This window comes from Dipodomys spectabilis, unplaced genomic scaffold, assembly GCF_019054845.1.
Source record: "Dipodomys spectabilis isolate Male_0828 unplaced genomic scaffold, ASM1905484v1 ptg000030l, whole genome shotgun sequence".
Classification (NCBI taxonomy): Eukaryota; Metazoa; Chordata; class Mammalia; order Rodentia; family Heteromyidae; genus Dipodomys; species Dipodomys spectabilis.
The window spans coordinates 13052807-13072432 of record NW_024870707.1 but is presented as its reverse complement, the minus strand read 5'-3'; the positions used below and the strand labels follow the sequence as shown (position 1 = coordinate 13072432).

The 19626-nt window shown below is 58.1% G+C and overlaps 1 protein-coding gene across 2 annotated transcripts; it reads right to left on the bottom strand.

Moving 5' to 3' along the window:
* Window positions 1-442: 442 nt before the first annotated feature.
* Ighmbp2 (immunoglobulin mu DNA binding protein 2) lies at window positions 443-19559 on the bottom strand. Of its 2 annotated transcripts, none has more exons than XM_042676554.1 (15): window positions 19448-19559; window positions 18282-18451; window positions 14619-14811; window positions 14388-14485; window positions 12220-12383; window positions 11234-11434; window positions 9552-9699; window positions 7595-7769; window positions 6348-6530; window positions 5865-5983; window positions 5020-5114; window positions 4714-4837; window positions 3001-3858; window positions 1927-2135; window positions 443-1038 (listed from the first exon to the last, which is right to left on the bottom strand). In XM_042676554.1, the coding sequence occupies exons 1-15, from the start codon at window positions 19531-19533 to the stop codon at window positions 835-837; spliced, it is 3027 nt and encodes a 1008-aa protein (XP_042532488.1). In that variant the 5' UTR covers window positions 19534-19559; the 3' UTR covers window positions 443-834. The 2 variants fall into 2 exon arrangements, with proteins under 2 accessions (XP_042532488.1, XP_042532489.1); XM_042676555.1 differs by having other exon boundaries at window positions 1963-2135.
* Between the last annotated feature and the right edge of the window lie 67 nt (window positions 19560-19626).

The following is a 19626-nucleotide window of genomic DNA, read 5'->3' as shown; positions in this document are numbered from 1 at the left end:
ACGGCACCCAGACCCTGAGTTCAAGTCCCAGGACTAGCACAAAAAAAAAAAAACGTGTAGCATTTAAGGAGAGCAAGGAGGGTTGGAGGAGGGCCTGCAGTGGGTGTGGGGAGAGGGGCTTTGGGGGTGCAGGGGAAGCCCACCCTCCTCTTCTCCTCGGAGGCCCCTGAAGAATGTCTCCCGCAGGCGGTGCCTCCCGAGTCCTGGCCCACAGTGTTCAAGCCTCCACTCCTCCCGACAGGACTAGAGTGGCCCAGCAGCGGCCCTGCACACCCAACCAGCAGCCTGTCGAGAGTCACCTGCACCAACACCCACCATGCACGAGGCCGCAGTCTGCCGTTCTGCGTGGCAGCCATGCCACCCAACAACGTGTGAGCGGAGGGAAAGAGCACACAGCGGACCCGGGCACGGTGGGCGTGTGTTCACACTTCATTTCCAAATAACTTATTTCCTTGAGGTTCTCTTAAATAAACTTTGGAGGTCCGGCTCTGTGGGTGATGTGTGGCTCTGGTGGCTCTCTGGCATCCTGGCCTCGGCACAGAGGCCAGCCCTGGCCGGACAGCCGGCTACAGCAGTGCGGGGCCACAGCAGCCCGGGGCCACAGCGGCGCGGGGCTGGTGCTCCTGGTCTTGCATCCTCAGCGTTGGGTGGTCACTCTGGCAGTGAGAGGTCAGGCATGGCTCCAAGGGAACTTGGCCAGTACTGGGAAGGACCCAGGACTGGACACACAGTCCCCCATGGCCACAGACCCCAGCGCCCGCGCTGCCCACATCTGGGCCGGGGGCTGGCTGCAGGCGCTGCCCTGGGCCGTGGCCCTCCGGGGCACACGCCGGCTCACGTCCCCCTGTCCTTCTCCTTCTTCTTACTGGTCCTCTGGCCGCTGAGCTCGCCCAGCCTCAGGTCCAGCCTTCGCTGCAGCTGGGCCCTCCTGGCGGGGTCCAGGGGCCTGTCCCTGGCCCCGCTGCCTGCACTGGGGACCCCTTCCCGGCGGAGTTTCTGGCGGGCGTGTGCGCGGGCCTTCTCGCCGCAGCCGTGGACCTGTGGAGGACACGAGTCAGGGCAGGACACGGGGGAGAGGACAAGGATCAGGCGTCAAAAGGATGTGGAGCTGGGAGCCAGTGCAGGTCCGGAGACAGGACCTTCCTCCCCGCGTCCATCTTTCCCCGGCAGGATCCCAGGGGGAACAGGGCTCGAGCCTCTGTTGAGTAGGAGAGGGAGTAACCCCACTGACCACGCCGGCCTGGGGCTCTTTCCGGTACCTGGGGCCCTAGCCTCTCCAGGCTGGAGCAGGGTGAAGTCACAACCCTCCCTAGCCCCCAGCTCTCCCACCGCATCCAGGGTCCAAGTGCCTAAAGGGCGGCCTGCCCTCAGCCGTCACCCGAGGCCCCTGGTCTTCCCCTCCACCCGTGGGGTCTCAGTGCCGACTGCCATGCCATACAGGCCTGCCGCTGCTCATACAGGCCTGCCGCTGCTCATACAGGCCTGCCGCTGCTCATACAGGCCTGCCGCTGCTCATACAGGCCTGCCGCTGCTCATACAGGCCTGCCGCTGCTCATACAGGCCTGCCGCTGCTCATACAGGCCTGCCGCTGCTCTCCTGGCTCCCAGGCACCCCCTCCTTGGCATCCCCACTGTCCCCCACCAGGCCAAGATTCCCTCACACAGAGACACCCGTTCCAGCCCCAGTTCCACAAAGACCTGTGAGCCTGGCCACAGGGGATGGAGCTCCCCTCGATTGTCCACCGGAGGAACGAACGAGAAAGCCGCCCGCTGCCATCTCCGCGCAAGTGTCTCAGACACTCGCGGGCCGCCTGCAGCGATGCCCTGCCCCAAACTCCCTCTCAGACACTCGCGGGCTGCCTGAAGCAATGCCCTGCCCCAAACTCCTCTGGCACGGCTGTCCCTCGGCCACTGCCAGCTGCCCCACCCGAAGCGGCTCCGCCGGTTCCCTCCGGTCACCCACCTCGGGCAGGTGGTGGCTGAGGCAGTAGCGGTGGCCGCAGAGCTGGCAGAGCTGGCCCAGGGTCACGATGCTGGCCGCGCACTTGGCGAAGCTGCAGGTGTTGTCGGCCTTGGTCACGGCCGACAGCAGGGCGTCAAGATCCTCCTCGGCGGGCAGAGCGGAGGCCGCGGGTCCTGGGGAGAAGCGTCAGGCATGGTGTGCAGGACCAGGGCGCTTCTGCCGGGCACCAGGCTGTGTCCCCGCTGTGAGCATGCCCAGCTCCTGTCCCAGGCTGCCCAGAGCACCCCAATGCGCTCCCCATGGAACTCACGGCTCCCCCAGGCTGCCAGAGCCCTTTTCACCCTAATCCACAGCAAGCCAAGCAAGCGAGGGCTGCCCACGGCGTGGCCGGCACCAAGGGCAGAGCGCAAAGAGAGGGCACAAGAGGGCCTCTGGCAGTGCATCCTCTCCACCCAGAAGCCCCCCGCCCCGAGGGGGTGACACCAGCAGCCCCAATATGGGGCAGATCCCCTGACGGCCAGGTCCTAGCAACCTCAAAGCCCAGAAAGTACAGCTTCTTCCAGGAGACAAGGTCCTGTGGTCACCAGCCGGAGCCGGTGCAGCTGCTCGGTAAGCGTCTGAACCCATGGAGAACACCCAAGTGCTCTGCTCAGGGTCACCAAATGCCCCTGCGCCCCGCTTCCGCGGCCCTGACCACGGGAGCCCCACAATGGCAGAGACTGGGCGGTGAAGACCCCAGCAAGGGGACACAGTGGGCAGAACTCAGGACCGAGCTACCCTGGGGCTGGCACAGCCTTCCACGAGAGTGGCAGGCAGCGGCCCAGAGCCCGGGCCCAAGGCAGCTGCCACTGGTGTGGCCCAGGCCCTGCCAGGTCCGGGACTGCGGTGTGGGAGCCGTGGCTGCCCCGTCCCCAGGGGATGGCCAAAGGACCAGGGAGAAGCCTCTGGGGAGAAGCGCCCCCTGAGCGGGGCTCTGAGCAGGAGATGATGGGTGTGCGCACGCGCACGGGGGCTGCGGGTGGCACTGACGCCACTCACCCTTTGCTTCCCTCGTCTTCTTCTTCTTGTTCTGGGGCAGCTTCTGGGGCTTCTTGTCTGGCTGCTCCTTGTCTGGCTGCTCCTTCTTGTCTGGCTGCTGCTTGTCTGGCTTCTCCTTCTTGTCTGGCTGTCGCTTGTCTGGCTTCTCCTTCTTGTCTGGCTGCTCCTTCTTGTCTGGCTGCTGCTTGTCTGGCTTCTCCTTCTTGTCTGGCTGCTGTTCCTTGGCTGGCTGGTCCTGTCTGCCCTGCTCCCCCCGGGGCTCGCCCACGGGCACTGGGGTGGGGGCTGGGGCGCCCCTCTTGCTCACGGTGACGTACCGCGCCGCCCCCTCCCCAGCGCTGTCATGGCACAGCCCCAGCTCCTCGGCGATCTGGTGGACGCGCAGCCTGTCATGGGAGCTGAGGGATGTGGGGAACTGCAACTGCGTCTCCTTGCTGTCCAGGAACTCTGTGATCTTGGCCCGCAGGTGCTCCGTGCCACCCGGGCGCCCCCCGTCGCTGCGTGGCTGCGGGGGCCTCGTGCGGGGCTTCCTGGGCTCCCCCTGGGGCACGGCCTTGGCCTCCGGGCCGCGCGGGGCCTGCGTACTCGCAGGCATGCTGAGGAACGCAGGGCCCCGGGGCCGGGCAGCGGCTCGGCGGGGACCCTGGGAGCCCTCGTGGGCATAGTTCTCAGGGATGATGTCCTCCAGGTACTCGAAGGCGGTGCGCACTTCCCCGTGCTCTGTGAAATACTCCACCAGTGTCTTTAGAAAAGCGTGGTTGTTCACGGTGCGGGAGTCACAGACAATCGCCACATGGCGCCGTGCACGGGTGACCGCGACATTGATCCGCCGGTCCTCAGCCAGAAAACCAACTTCGCCTAGCAAAGGGCCAGGGGTCAGAGACCAAGAAGCTGGACGGGCGGCCAGGGACGGCCTGGGCACTGTGCAGCCTGGGAGCCTGTACCCACCCCCCACGGGCGGAGCTTCCCCCGCGGCGGCGCTCACTGGGAAGACACAGCCTCCTTCCACCGTGCCGTCCTGTCCAGCCTCTCCTGAGCGTGCACACGCCCACCAACAAAAACTTTCTACACACAATGTTCCTTGTGTGTGCACGCATGCTTGTGCGTGTGTGCGTGCCAATGCTGGGACTTGAACTCAGGGCCTCATGCTCTCGCTTGGCTTTTTCCCTCGAGGCTGGGGCTTTATCATTCAGGCCACACCTCCAGTATTGGTTTTTAGCTGGCTCACAGAGTCCTGAGTAGCTGGTATTATGGGGATCAGACAACAAACCAGCAGCACGGAAACCACACACACCCTGAGGCCCACAGACAAGCACCAGGCTCTCAAGGGGCTCCATCTTCTTCAGGAGACATCCAGACCTTTCCCACCCTCCCTACACCCCCAGCTCAACCACCTGCTTCCTGTACCATGGAGCCTCCACTCCCTGGGATACCACGCCCCTCTGCTCCCCACTGTCCCCTCCGTGCCCCCGTCCACGGGTGACAAGAGCTTATTCTGGGTCGCTCTACTTGAGCACTCAGTCCAGGACACCTCGTGCCTGCCCAGGCCCTGCTGGCCCCTGGTGGGTGGGCAGAGCCCTCGCTACTGCCCTCCCCTCAGGCGAGGACAATGCTGGGCTCGGCCACTGCAGCCCAGGACAGGCAGGACCCACCTCACCCGGAACCGGCTGCCTCCCTGCCGCCTGTCCCCAACGGGCCCTTGGGGCTTCCTACCTCTCCGGTTGGACCTGACGAAGGAGAGGATCACAGCCTCCTTCTCTCGGCCCTGGAAGCCGTCCACGGACTTGATTTCCAGCTCGGGGTACTGGTGCGCCAGGCTCTGTCGGAGCAGCTCCACCTGAGATGGGAAGGCCACGGTGCATCACTGCACGCCCGGCCTCACCCGGGACCTCGGCACCTGATCCACCCTGCCTCAGGCACCATGCAAGCTGCTGTCCGTGCCAGGATGAGGCCGCTGCTCCCATAGCCCCCTCCCTGCCTGGGGGAATAGAGACATAGACAGAAGGGGGCCCTTTGTACCTGAAGGTTGTAGGGCGCGATGACAGCGATGTCTCCTGCGTGGACACCAGCGGCCACCAGAGCCTGGATGTGCAAAGTGACAAGGCGGACTTCGCCTGGAGGGAGAGAGCGGGCTTCAGCAGAGGACGCGCTCTGCGGGCCGCCGGGACGTCCTGGCTGACCTGTGCCGGCCTGAGGCAGGGGCATGCTGGGAGCTGAGCCCGCGCCAGGGACTCCACTCTCACAAACGAGCCACTGCATTCCACCCGCGCGGTGATGCCCAGCAGCCCTGATGTGCCATGGAGGCAGTGCCAATGGCTGCACGGTCTCACCGCCAGCCCGTCATCCCAGCTACTCGGTGGCTGAGATCTGAGGATGGCGGTAGAAAGCCTGCCCCGGCAAGAAAGTGTGACTCGTATCTCCAAGTAATCACAGAAAAAGCTGCAGGTGGCACTATAGTTCAAGGGGCTGAGTGCTAGCTTTGGGGAAAAGGATCTTGGGGGCAATGCCCAGGCCGAGGGCTCAAGCCTTAGGACTGGCAAAAAAAAAAAAGCTCACGGACAGCACCCAGGCTGAATTCAAGCACCAGGACTAGCCCAGGTGTGCACCCACGCAAGCGCGTGCACACACACACCCCTCACTGGCACCAGGCCAGACTCAGGCCCTTTGAGAGTACACAATGCTGACAGTCCTCGATGGGCTTCTTTGGGGCCCTTGGGCCATTTCCTGCCCACGAGTGCCCATCCTCAACCTTCCACGGCAGCTCGTCAGCGCTTGCTCTCTTCCGCCCTCCCCTTGCGCCTCCCTGGGCTGGCGGACCTTGGCACCCTATTTTGAGAGTAGGACACTCGGGCTGGGGAGCTCACCTGGGTTCCCCCTGGACTGGTTGTCATCTTCCTCCAGTTCAAATAGGCCACAGCCGGCCGTGTCCACGAGCAGCAGGGGGATGCTGGTCTCCTCCGTGTCAGCCACGCCGGGGAGGTCCCTGGCACGCAGGCGGACAGAGGGCAGCACTGAACTCCTACACAACGGCACTTGCCCTTCCCGTCACAACATCGGAGGGGCCGGGACGGGTGTGGTAGCACAGCCTATAGTTCCAGTACTGGGGAAGCTGAGACAGGACAATCAAGAATTCTAGGCCAGCCTGGGTGTGTCATAAGGAGACTTTGTCTCAAAAGACCAAATCAGAAAGGAAAAGAGAACGGACAGGCTACCTGCTGCCCGGTTCCCTCACCCAGGACACCGCTGCTCAGAGGAGGGGAGGCCGGGGCAGGCCGGGGCTCCTCACCCAGGACACCACTGCTCAGAGGAGGGGAGGTCGGGGCAGGCCGGGGCCACAGGCCACTCACCTCAGGAGATGTCCCGCCACGGAGGAGTGGGCTGTGAGCTGCCCATGGTACATGGCCTCGGAGGCCCAGCGCATGATGGCCTGGTGCATGCGGTACTGCACCGTGAGCATCCGCACCACATCGGGGCCACGCTCCTGGGCCAGGCGCTCCATCAAGCTGAGCGACAGCCCCGCCAGCGCTGCCCTGCACGGGGAACAGGAGGAGCGTCCAGGTCGCAGTGTGCATGTGACACGGGGTGAGTGGGGAAAGCTGTCTGCAAGCCTGATTCAGTGTACCTGGGTCACCTGTACCCTGATCACCGAGGCCCTGCCCCTCACGTGACCAAGAGGACCCAAGACCCCGCCCCCCAACCACAGGGACCAAATGAGAGGTGGGGTCGGAGTAGGAGGAGCCCCTGAGAGAAGACTTGAGGGAGGTTGGCTGCTGGCTTGGAGGAGGGGGAAGAAGCTGAGAGCCAACATATAATGCAGTGACCTCCAAGACCTGGAAAGTACCAGGAAGCAGATTCCCCTCCGCAGCCTGACTGCACACTGTGCTTCCCGTCCGTGTGGTCTGAAGCAGTAACACACCACAAACACCATGCTGACTGGGAAGTTTGTAAGGACGATTTCAGCCGGGTGCTGGTGGCTCACGCCTATAATCCTAGCTAGTCAGGAGGGAGGGGGAAGGGAGGACTGTGGATCAAAGCCGTCGCAGGCAGCAAAGTCCGTGAGACTTATCTCCAATTAACCAGCAAAAAAATCCAGAGCTGCAGTTTAAATGGTTGAGGGCAAGGAAAGCTAAGAAACTGTGTTCAAGAAGCCTAATGTCAGCATGCACGTACACGAGTGAATGAATGAATGAATGGGGGAACCTCTCACACGTGGTAGCGGTGAGCAGCCCGTAGTGGCTGACGGCCACGCATACGCACCACTGGCACAGGCAGTACTCCCAGCCTCACGCCAGCCTCCCCTCGGCGGCCTAACGACTCCTCCGCCACACACAACGAAGGAGGAGGCCCCACCAGGCCCGTGGGGCGCAGCGTCTCCTGCATCCGTCTTCTATCCAGGGTCCCCACTGATGGCACTGCACAGCCCGCGCCAGCTGAGCTACGTGGCCGAGGTGGCTCTCACAGAGCCACCGTCATACTTGTGGCCTTGTCGGGGGACGTGGTACATGAGGCACCAGGGACGCCCAGGGCACCAGCCTGGGCCCTGGAGCACAGGCGGGGCGGATGGGGAGGAGAAGCTCTGCAGGCGGGGCCTTACTTGTGAGAGGCCGTGGTGGGCGGCAGCTGCCTGTGGTCTCCGGCCAGGATGCACCTCCTGGCCTTCAGCAGAGGGATCCAGCAGCTGGCCTCCAGGGCCTGGGCACACTCGTCAATGACCACCACGTCAAAGTGGCCCTCGGGCAGCAGCTTCAGGGGGCCGTCGGGAGAGGCACCTGGTCGGAGAGGAAACAGGAGTGCAGGCGCCAGCTGCAATCACGCCAACAGAACGTGATACTCAGCGGCTCCCCGAACGCCTGCACTAATGCTGTGTGCAGTCAGCACTGGGGCAGACACCAGCGCGTTCGGGTCCCGGAGCTGATACAGACCTGGAGGGAACCCTATGTACAGTCAACGGACAGACACTACGCCCTGACAGAGGGGGGACGGAGGGAGGAGGCAGCAACCAGCAGTCCCCCCCACCCTGATCCCACAGATTCGCACAGAGCATACTAGTGCCAGACACAGGTTCTCGTCAGCTGTCCCAGACTTTCACAAGAGCCCCCGAGTTCCAGACTAGGGAAAGAGCACCCACTGGACATCGAGACTTGCTCAGAACCACACAGAACTAAATTAAAAGCATCAGAAAGACATCTGGGGGCTGGGAAGGTGGCTCAGTAGTAGAGTGCTTGCCTTGCATGCATGAGGCCCTGGGTTCGATTCCTCAGCACCACATAAGCAGAAAAAGCTGGAAGTGGTGCTGTGGCTCAAGTGGTAGAGCGCTAGCCCTTGAGCTGAAGAGGTGAGGGACAGTGCCCAGACCCAGAGTTCAGGCCCCACGACCAGCAAAAAAAAAATTAAAAAAAAAAAAAAAAAGACATCTGGGAAGCCTGATGCTGGTGGCTCACATCTGTAACCCTCCCTACTCAGGAGGCTAAGATCTGAGGATCATGGTTCAAAGCCAGCCCAGAAAGTGAAGTCTGTGAGACTCTTATCTCCAACTAACCACTCAGAAACCAGAAGTGGAAGCTGTGGCTCAAAGTGGTAGATTGCTAACCTTTGAATGAGAGCTCAAGGACAGCACCAGGACCTGAATTCAAGACCCAGGAACAACAACAAAAAAAGGAAGACATCTGGGAAATCTTCAACTACTTGGAAACTATGACACACTTCTCAACCAACATAGGTGAAAAAAAGAAGCCAAGATTTCAGGAGGAGGAAAAGCAAAGTTGTCAGGAAATGAATGACAATGAAAACACAGTATTTTAGACTAAGAGACAAGGATTGGAATACAATCCCTCATGAGCAAGAACTCAGTTTCGGCCTCACTAAACCAGCCTGGGCAAGCGAGACCCAGCCCAGAGAAACAGCGAATAGCAGAGACAGGGTCAGATCCAGGGAGACAGAAAACAGGAAAGTCAGAGCTGGTCCTCAGCAGAGCCGGAGGAAGAACATAAAAACCAGATGAGCAAAACAAAGAGGCCAGGCCACTGGGGCATCTGCAGGGAGCAAGGGAATGTTCTGGACAACACTCCTCTAAATTTGAGGGTTTATATTAAACCAACAACTTCTTGAGAGAAACAAACCCAAATAGCCTGATGTTTGTCAAAGAAAGGAAATCTGAAGCCAGGCGCCAGCCAGTGGTTCACACCTTGTCATCCTAGCTGAGATCTGAAGATCATAGTTCAAAGCCAGCCTGGGCAGCAAAGTCTGTGAGGCTCTTTTTTTTTTTTTTTTAAATCAACATCTTACACTTTATAATACACTCACATTTATACACAGATTTTGTGTTGTGAGACTTATCTCCAAGTAACCACCAGAAAACCGGAAGTGGCGCTATGGCTCCAAGTAGTAGAGTGCTAGCCTTGAGCAAGAGAGCTCAGAGAAGTGCCCAGGCCCTGAGAAATCTGGAGTTACAGCCTCGCCTCACGACAGGGAAAACTGCAGGTGGGGACAGCTTCCCTGGGAGCCGCCTCCCGGCTGGGCCCCCCCCCTCCCCCCGCAGGCCGGTCGCTCACCCGTGTTGGTTGCCAGCACCACGTCAGCCGCTGCGAGGCCTTCCACCATGGCCGCTTCTTCCCTTTCCTTCAGCTCTTTTCTTAGTAACTTCATTTCATTGCGGAAATTACTTTTCTCTCTCTTATCATGTGCCTTTTTGTTTTTCAGCTGTAATGATGAAGAAAATACATTCATTTCAACAGGACCTTGTGCTCTTACTTTTTGGGGGTTACTGGGGCTTGAACTCAGGGCCTGGGTGCTGTCCCTAGACTTTTTCACTCAAGGCTAGCACTCTACCATTTAAGCCACAGCACCTTTTTAGTCGTTAATTGCAGGTAAGTCTCCTGGACATTCTTGCCTGGGCTGGTTTTGAACTGCGATCCTCAGATGTCAGCATCTTGAGCAGTTGGGGTTACAGACGCCCAATTCCCCAATTTACTTTGACACCTCAAGACGCCCACAGCCCAGTCCTTACTTGTCTGTTTTGCGGACTAGAGCTTGGCAGCGGGGAGAGAAGGCGGTTCGGCGTCTAATTCACAGAGAACCAGTCCTGACAAGAGGGACTTACACACAAACAAGAAAACAGAGCAGTGCACATGAATGGAATCATGGCCGGCTCCACACCTAGACGGCAACCTTGATGCCGAGCAACCCACCCACAGGACCCAGAGCGGGCTGTCTGCTCAGGCCGGCCTCTGCTCACGGGACTGCCTAGACTCCCGCCCCTCTTCCTCTGCCTCAGCAAGGCCAAGGAGGATGCACATCTGGGCAGCGGGACAACGGCCAAGGGCAGACGCAGGCCGGGTCATTGTAAAAGTGGACGAGAGGGCAGACACACAAACCCGAGGACCACCGCCTGACCCTGAACCTCCCACCCGCTCTGTGGGAGCAGGGGAGGACAGAAAGACTCGGGAAGAGGCTGGATTTGCAAATCTGTATTTTCAGGCTATTCTTCTACCGTGCCAGTATCAGCTAGACCACACGCCTGGCTACAGGAGACACCTGGAAAATGTTTTCTGTAAGACAATTTGTTATCTACCCTCAAGTACCTGAGCACCTGAATTCCCACTAAACGAGCATCTCAAATGAGAAGTCCACACCAGGGTGCAAGCCTACAGCCCAGCTATGCAGGAGGCAGAGGAACAGCCTGGGAAGGCTAGAAAAGGCCCTTTCCCACAGACAAAACACAGCCAGGCACCAAATCCCAGCTACTCAGGAGGCTAAGATCCGAGGATCATGGTTCAAAGCCAGCCCACACAGGAAAGTCTTGGTAAGACCCTTACCTCTAATTTACTACCAGAAAACCAGAAGTGGTGCTGTGGTTCAAAGTGATAGAGTACTAGCCTTGAGCAAAAAGAGCTCAGGGACAGCACCCAGGTCCTGAGTTCAAACCCCATGACTGACAAAAAGGAGGAAAAAAAAAACACACTCAAATCCCGCTACCACAAAAAGCAAAGGGGGTGAGGGGCTAGAGGTGTGATTCAAGTGGTAGCATCTGCTTAGCACAGACAAGGACCTGGTTCAATCCCAACACCTAAAATAAAAGATGCAAAACAAAACAAGACCAAATAAAACAGCCATCCAAAAACAGGAAGAGAAGTCCAACTTTTCGATTCCTGACCGAGCGGACAGAGGGGACAGGAGCGTGAGGGGCAGGGCAGCGGGTGCTCCTGAGGCCCCCGGGCGACACCCGCGTACGTACGAAGATCTGGTCCATGTCCCTCCTGATGTCGGCGACAACCTGGGCACTGTCACTGCGCGCCAGCACGGCGTCCAGACAGTGCTGCTGCACGGACTCCAGCAGGCGGGCGGGGTGGCCGAGGCGCAGGACACGCAGCCTGCGGCCGGCCAGCCTCTCCACCAGGTTGTCCACGGCGATGTTGGAGGGTGCACAGCATAGTACCTGCGGAACGCATGCTCAGCTGGGCTCCGGGGCAGGACCCACGCACACCAGCTCATCACCCCACAGAGACCCGGGAGCAGCAGTGGGCAGTGGGTGGCCCGCCTCCCCATGCCCGGTGCTGCCCTTCCTTCCCCCGCTGCGGGCCACAGGTGGCCTGCACAGCAGGTGACCATGGGCTCATGTGGTACACCAAAACAGAAGCCAGCCAGGAAACCCACGTCCCATGAGTAAACCCACAGACTCAGCCAATAGGAAAGGCGGAGGAGGCCGGTGGGAACGGAGAGGCAGCTTTCCCTGACCTCCACCCATCCACTCCTGGTTTCTGCTGCTCCTCGCTAGGCCACAGAGCCCCTGACCCTGACCCTGTTTCTGGGGCCACCAAGAGTCCCCACCCAGTGGGGTTGTGAGGATTACTGCAGGGGTTCACCGCCCACATCCCTACGGCCCGCTCCTGCTGGTAACAATACTGCCACGGACAAGGTTCTCTCCTGGCCATGAGCAGTGACATGGACAGTGTGCAACGCCCTTTCCAGGTGTGTGCACGCTTGATCAGTTCACTGCATGCACGGAGTACTGGGGCTGCACAAGGCCCTTCGCCAGCCCTGGCACCTCTGCACCCGCAGTGTGGGCCTGCCGGGGAGTGTGTGCGTGGGCTAGGCCGTGGCCCCAGCGTGCCCCCTGCTCAAGGGGCCAGGGGAAATCAGGAAAGGCTGGGACCCTGTTGAGCACTGGTCTACAGGCCAGACCAGCCGCCCACAGGCACGAGGAAGCCGTAGGCTGCCCACCTTCGACCCCTGCTTCACCACTTGGAGGATTATTTCCACCACGGTTGTGGTTTTCCCAGTGCCAGGAGGTCCGTGGATGATGGCGAGTTCTTTCTGGGCCAAGGCAAAGGACACAGCTTCCTTCTGGGAGGCGTCCAGGGCGGGGTTGTAGAACGTCAGCGGGGCTGCAGGAGAGGGTCAGAGTGAGGCCACCTGCCCAGGGGGACAGGAACAGCCTGTATCAGGAGTATCCAGGGCTCCCGGGGCAGGCCAAGCAACTCGGAAACAATCTGTACACTGCCAAAAGACCCCCCCCCCAAGCCAGGCACCGGTGGCTCATACCTGATATCCTAGCTACTCAGGAGGCTGAGCTCTGAGGATCACAGTTCAAAGCCAGCCTGGGCAGGAAAGTCCATGAGACTCTTATCTAATAAACCACCAGAAAACCAGAAGTGGGGTTCTGGCTCAAGTGGTAGAGCGTTTGCCTTGAGTTCAAGCCCCATGACCAACAAGAACAACAAAAAGACTCCCTCTAAAACAGGACCAAGTGTGCACCTGCTGCGTGCACACAAGTTTGCTGGGGAGTAGACATGTATATATGTGTATATGCTAGTATACAGAAATGTGTATATCTGTGATTTGTGTGTATACGTAACATAGATGTAATAGATGTAATATGGGGCTTGGTGGGGAGGTTGAAGAAGAGAGGGAAAAGGAAGATGGAGGGGATAATGTGTAAATATATCACAACTACGCATGAAGATGGCATCGGGAACTTCAGGGAAAGCCGCGGGCCAGATGGCTGGGAAGGGGAGAGAGCTCAGCAGGAAGGGGGGAGGGGCATGGAGAGGGGGGAGGAACACCCAGAGGGGGGGAGGGGAGGAAGTGGAGCGAGAGCAGCAGAGGCACATCTGAAAGCCATGGCGTAATTAATATACACTTGAAATACATCTAGAGAACAAAGTAAAACCAGCTCAGGTGTGGAGAGAGCGCAGCAGGAAGGGGGGAGGGGCAGGGAACAGCTGACACTAAGCAAAAGGAAAGAAATGTAAACATCACCTGATATGGAAGAAATACTGTATTGTCAAAGCTCACAGAATTCACAAACTGTATAGACCATGATACTGACAACTGGCCTTGTGAAGGTTAAAATGTGTTTGTGACTTTCACTAAGTATCACTATTCCACAATACTGTGAAATATGTGAAATTTATGTAATCACCTAATCTCAATTTTAAAAAAAGTGGGAGAAGGGATGGGTTAGGAGCGATGGGTGACAATGTTGCCAGACACCTTGTATTCGTAGACTGTTTTGTAGAGTGGGAACTTCTTTGTACAGCTACTTCAAGATAATAATAATTCAAAAAATGTAAATAAAAAAAAGTAAAACCAGCTCAGGTGTGGAGAGAGAGCTCAGCAAGAAGGGGGAGGGGCATGGCAAGGGGGAGGGACACGGAGAAGAGAGGGGGAGGGGAGGAAGTGGAGAGAGCGCCCCAAGAGGACACATGAGGAAGTGCACTCAGCTGTGCGAGAACAAAACTGAAACCTCTGGAAATTGCCAATTGCCGTAAGGGGGAACGGGATGGAGGCAAGGCTGGGCTGGATGGACTGTGTGCATGTATGGAAATGTCACAATGAATCCCCCTTGTACAACCAACGAATATTAATTTTTTTAGTCTCCGCATTAGAAAGGACATCATTGGTCAGACATGGTGGTGCCTGCCTGTAATCCCAGCTACTTGGGCAGCAGGGACAGGACGCCCACAACTCTGAGGCCAGCCCTAGAAAAGGCCTTGTGAGGCCCTTTCTCAAAAGCAAAATAAAAATCAAATGGCCGGGAGCGCAGCTCAAGTGACAGACCCTTCGTGTGCAAGGCCCTGGGTTCAACGTCCAGCACAGGAGAAAACAAGATGGAGAAAAAAAACAGAGTGAGAAAGAGAAAAAAGAAAAGAAGGAGAAAGCAGACAGGAAGAGAGAGGGGAAGGGAGGAGAGAGGACAGGAAGGAAGGAGAGGGTCGGAAGATGAGCTGAGCTGTCTCTTCAGGCTAGATGTTCACACAGGGAGACAGACTTGTTCACACCAGGAATTCAGACTTGAAAGCAAAGGTGTGAAACTGCACACTCTCAAGTCTCTGCTGAGGCAGCCCAAGGTCACGGTGCCCTTGATCATTTCGGAAGCCATTGCTCACATGTTTCACTGGCAGGACTGGGAGCAGCTCCACCGAACAGGACCTCTATGAGCGAGGACGCGGGCCCGGAGTGGTACTTCTTCAGGAAGAGCAGCGCACTGCAAGAGAGGAGAGCCCAGGTGAGGGGCGGGGCGGGACCGGGGCCAGGCTCTCCCCCGAGGGCGCACAACCACCCCTGACCAGAAGGGGTCAGCACAAGCACGGAAAACACCCCGTGGGACTCCCACGTACTTCTTGAGTCGCTTGTAAGTGACGTCGTTGGCAAGCTTTAGCAACCTGTAGGAAGCTTCAGGGTCCAGGTTCAACTGGAAGTCATGAGACTCATCAAAGGCCACCGTGACTGACCTCTGGGTGACTCGAGTCAGGACCCCGGTGGCAAGCTGACCATCCTGGTTCCCAGAACCGTACAGGCCCACGATATCGCCTGCAAAAAGCAAAAACTCAGCTGCACACAACACTGAGAAACGCTAAACGTTATTATAGTGTGGTAAGTCCTGGCACATTTCAGATGCACATTACTTTCTCTGTCTTTCTTTCTTTGCAATGCTGGGGACAGAACCCAGGGTTTCCGAAGGCTAGGCGAGCACTACCACTTGAGCTATTCCTCTCTCTTGACCTCAGAAGTTAAAAAAAGAAGTAGAAAAAAGCCAGGAAGGGCTGGGAAGGTGGCTCAGTGGTAGAGTGCTTGCCTAGCATGCATGAAGCCTTGGGTTCGATTCCTCAGTACCACATACACAGAAAATAAATTTTTAAAAAATTCAAAGAGAAAAAAATATTAAAAATAAATAAAAACAAGCTGGGCACCTGTATCTCACACCTGTAATCCTAGCTACTCAAGAGGCTGAGGTCTGATGATCACAGTTTAAAGCCAGCCCAGGCAGGAAAGGCTTTGAGACTCTTATCTCCAAATAACCACCAAAAAACCGCAAGTGGCGCTGTGGCTCAAAACAGTAGTAGAGTGCTAGTCTTGAGCACAAAAGCTCAGGGACAGCTCCCAGGCCAAGTTTAAGCCCCACGACCAATAACAACAAAAAAAACAAGTCAAAATAAATGCTGACCTAACACCTAAGTCCCCCATGTGTGGGAATATAGTTGAGGATGAACTATTACAAACAAGCACTACAGCCAATCCGATCCTTAAGATGGTGTACATGGACACAGAAGATCTCATGGACACAAGGACTGCACCTCAGCAGAGGTGCAGCCCAGTGGGCCTTGTGCAGAGCCCTTGACTCTCTCCAGCTAGACAAGACATCTCAGAGGGCACGGGGCTACAACGGCACTGAGTAAGCAGCCCAGAAGGCAGAGCCGAGAAATAGAGAGAACTGTCCTGGTGCCCACCGAAGCCAGTGTGTGCGTTACAATGGCCAGTGTGACTAGCTCGGGCTGGAGTGTGCATTACAATGGCCGGTGTGACTAGCTCGGGCTGGAGTGTGCGTTACAATGGCCGGTGTGACTAGCTTGGGCCGGAGTGTGAGTTGCAATGGCCCCAGTGTGACTAGCTCAGGCCAGTCTGTCCAAGTTTCCATCACCTGGAGCAGAGGCCATTCCCATGGAAGCAGAATCCACTGTGAGACAAAAGCTAGACCACCCAACTCTGTTCACACCCTGAGCCCTCACCTGCATCTACACCTGGAGCCTTAGCCTGGGGGTCAGAGGAAGGTTCTGTGGGAGGAGCCAGGCCCATCACCAGCGGAGCAGAGGACCCCGTACCTCCTGAACCCTCCCCCGACCCTGCCCTGTCCAGGACTTCACATTTCAGGCTTTGTGATTGTGAGTCACGGAGACTGGAAACTGCCCAGATGAGCCCGTGGCCACACCTCTGATCTGCTCCTGGCGCTGTCTCCGCTGCCTGCCTTCCCACCCACAGGCTGCCTCTGGCATCCAGCCAGCGGGCCCTCACTGACCTCCGGTCTGTCTCCACACGCTTTCAGAACAGATCTGGAGCTTCACCTCAGTTTTCGGTGCTCACCAGCCCTGCATTCACTCAGTCTTGCTCCCTTCCTCCTGATGGAAAAGCCGCAAGCACGCCCGCTCCCATCATCCCTCCAGCAGTCTCCCGCGTGCTCTTCCTTGCTCCTCTCATCTCATCTCCTCCAGCCAGGATTCCAACCATTGCAGGGACGAGGGTGGATAAATCAAACTACAACACCAGCCCGGCACTGGTGGCTCACGCCTGTAATCCTAGCTACTCAGGAGGCTGAGATCTGAGGATCGCGGTTCAAAGCCAGCATGGGCGGGGAAAGTCCATGAGACTTTTTTTTGTTGATTGTGGGGCCTGAACTCTGGGCCTGGGTGCTGCCCCTCAGCTCTTCAGCTCAAGGCTAGAGCCCTACCACTTGAGCTATAGCACCACTTCCAGCTTTTTTCTGCTTATGTGGTGTTGAAGAATCAAACCCAGAGCCTCATGCATGCAAGACAAGCGCTCTACCACTGAGCCAACTTCCCAGCCACTCCATGAGACTCTTATCTCCAATTAACCACCAGAAAACTGGAAATGGCTCTGTGGCTCAGTGGTAGAGTGCTAGCCTTCAGTACAAAAAGCTCAGGAACAGTGCCTACGCCAAGTTCAAGCCCCAGGACCCGCACAAAAACCCTCGAAACACTGTAACCACCTAAATAAGGCAGAGCACAAAAACCCTGGAAACACTGTAACCACCTAAATAAGGCAGAGCCGCTGAGGGTAGAAGCACGCACCAGCAACATTGCTGTCTGGGTTTCCAGGGCTGAGGGTGTCGAAACAGCAGCCCCCATGTGTGGTCCAGAAGCTTCCTCTGGCCTGGGGTAAAGGGCTTGACCAAAATGCTCAGAGCCCTGGGTTTGATCCCTGGCACTGCAAAAGCTAAACTGCCTTTCTTTTCCAGCAGGGCCAGCAGGAGCTGAGCCAAAGCAGGCTTGGCAGAAACGTATCTATAATACAAAACTGTACAGACCTCACATCCAGCAATCTACACACAGCAGGCTGTCAACTCTACAGAGGTACAAGGTCGTTTAATTTTAAGCTTTCTGGTAGCCATATGAAACCATTTAAAGGAAACAGAATATACAGCCAGGCTCCAGTGGCTCACGCCTATAATCTTAACTAGGCAGAAAGCTGAGGTCTAGGATTGAGGTTCTAAACCAGCCCAGGCAGAAAAATCTATCAGATTCTTATCCCTAATTAACTGCCAAAAGGCCAGAAGTAGAGCTATAACTCAAGTGGTAGAGCACCAGTCTTGGGAGAAAAAGCTAAAAGATAACACCAGGTTGGGTTCAAGCCCCAGTATCAACACAAAACCAAACAAAAACCCAGAATACACAGCCCTGATTGAGGCCCTGGTAAACTATGGACTTAGGTGACAATGATGTCACTGAGGGTTCACAGGCTGTAAGGAAGGCACTACTTGGGTTAGGGACACTGATGCGGGAGCTGTGCACGTTGGAGGACAAGGCATATGAACCTTCCACTCAATTTGCTTTTAATAATCACTGCACATAACCTAATATATGCACAACATCATTTGGGCTTGCTGTCAATGTTCAACACAATGACTCTTTGGTTGCTCCCACGCACGATACGTGAGTCTGGAGACCTGGTGTATATGTTACATTTGCAGCAACAGCTGGCTGCAGGTCATGTTCTCAAACCACTAGGGCTAGATAAATTGTGGGACTCCTGGGTAAGAGAAGAATGCTTTGCACTCTGGCTGGGCCCTCCATCCAGTCAATTTTTGGTTGTTTTTTTTTTAGTTTTCATTTACTTAATTTTATTTTTGTGTATGTGGTACCAACGAATTGAACCCATGATCTCAAGCATGCTAGGCAAGCACTCTACCACTAAACTACCTTCCCAGCCCAGCCGCTGTCCAGTCTTTGGGAGAACCCGTGCAGGTACTGTTTCTGGTCTACACATACCGGAAGAGAAGCTGTTGCTGGGAAGGCCTGTGGCAGACCCGCCTCGCCCCGGCTCGAAGGTGACCAGAAGCTGTCCATACAGCCCCGTGCGCTGGCTGGCCAGCTGCAGCTTTAGCAGACACACGCCCCTGCTCTGGAGCTCCTTCAGAGAGCTGTTCTCCTGCCAGGCCCTGCAAGACATCCGGTACCCACACTCCAGTGCTCAAATCCTCACCAGTTTCTCCCTCTGCCCACAAAGGCAAAGGAAAACAAAGATCCGTGTGCTAAATAGGCCCCACGGGAACTCAGAACCTGCTCCCTCCCAAACCAGCTCCTCCTGCTGCCCCTAGGGCTCCTCCACCTGTTACCCCAGATCTTTGTCGCTGGGTTTCCCCAGCCAGCCACCAGTACCAGCAGCCAGGCAGTCCCCAGATGCTGATCACTTCCCTGGCCTGCTTGGCCGGGGCCTGGCTGTGCCCACAGCACAGCACGTGGGCCCACAGCACAGCGGGGCCTGGCAGGTCTCCTCCGCGAGGTGAGGCACAGCCACCATCCTGGCTGCTAACTCCACTAGCAACGGCACTCAGCGCTTGACTCAGAGCCAGACGTTTATTCTCAAAGCAAAATGGGGGGGGGGGGCCCATTCCACAGATGAAGTAAGACAAGGCGGAAACCCATCGCCCACGACCAACCCACACCTGACCCCAAGTCCCGACTCCGCCGGGGCCCCTGGGGACCCTTACTCAAACCTCTCCATCTCTGAAATGACAGGGCCAGAGGCGGCTCGGGGCTGTGGACCGTGGACCTGGCTGAGGCGAATGCCCACCCCCAGAAGCGAGCCCGGGCGCCGCCGGCTCCCCCGTGCCCGGGCCCCTCCCCGGGCCGCCCCGGGCCCCGCCGGCTCCCCCGTGCCCGGGCCCCGCCGGCTCCCCCGTGCCCGGGCCGCTCCCCGGGCCGCTCCGGGCCCCGCCGGCTCCCCCGTGCCCGGGCCCCTCCCCGGGCCGCCCCGGGCCCCGCCGGCTCCCCCGTGCCGGGCCCCGCCGGCCCCCGCCGGCTCCCCCGTCCGTGCCCCGGGCCCCGCCGGCCCCCGCCCCTCCCCGGGCCGCGCTCAGGCCCCGTCCTGCGGGAGTCACCCGGTCTCCAGCGGCCCCCGCGCCGGGCCGGTCTGGAGCCCGCGCCGCTCGCACCTGCGCTCCTGCAGCTCCGCGTCCCTCTCGAGGCTCAGCAGGGACAACTGCTTGGCCACGAAGTCCTCCACCGCCGCCGAGGCCATCGCCGCCGCGGGCCCGGCCCGCCTGCACGCCGCGGGCCGTATCCCCGCCGGCCCCGTGCGTCGACGCACGCGGCTCCCGCCTCTTCCGCTTCC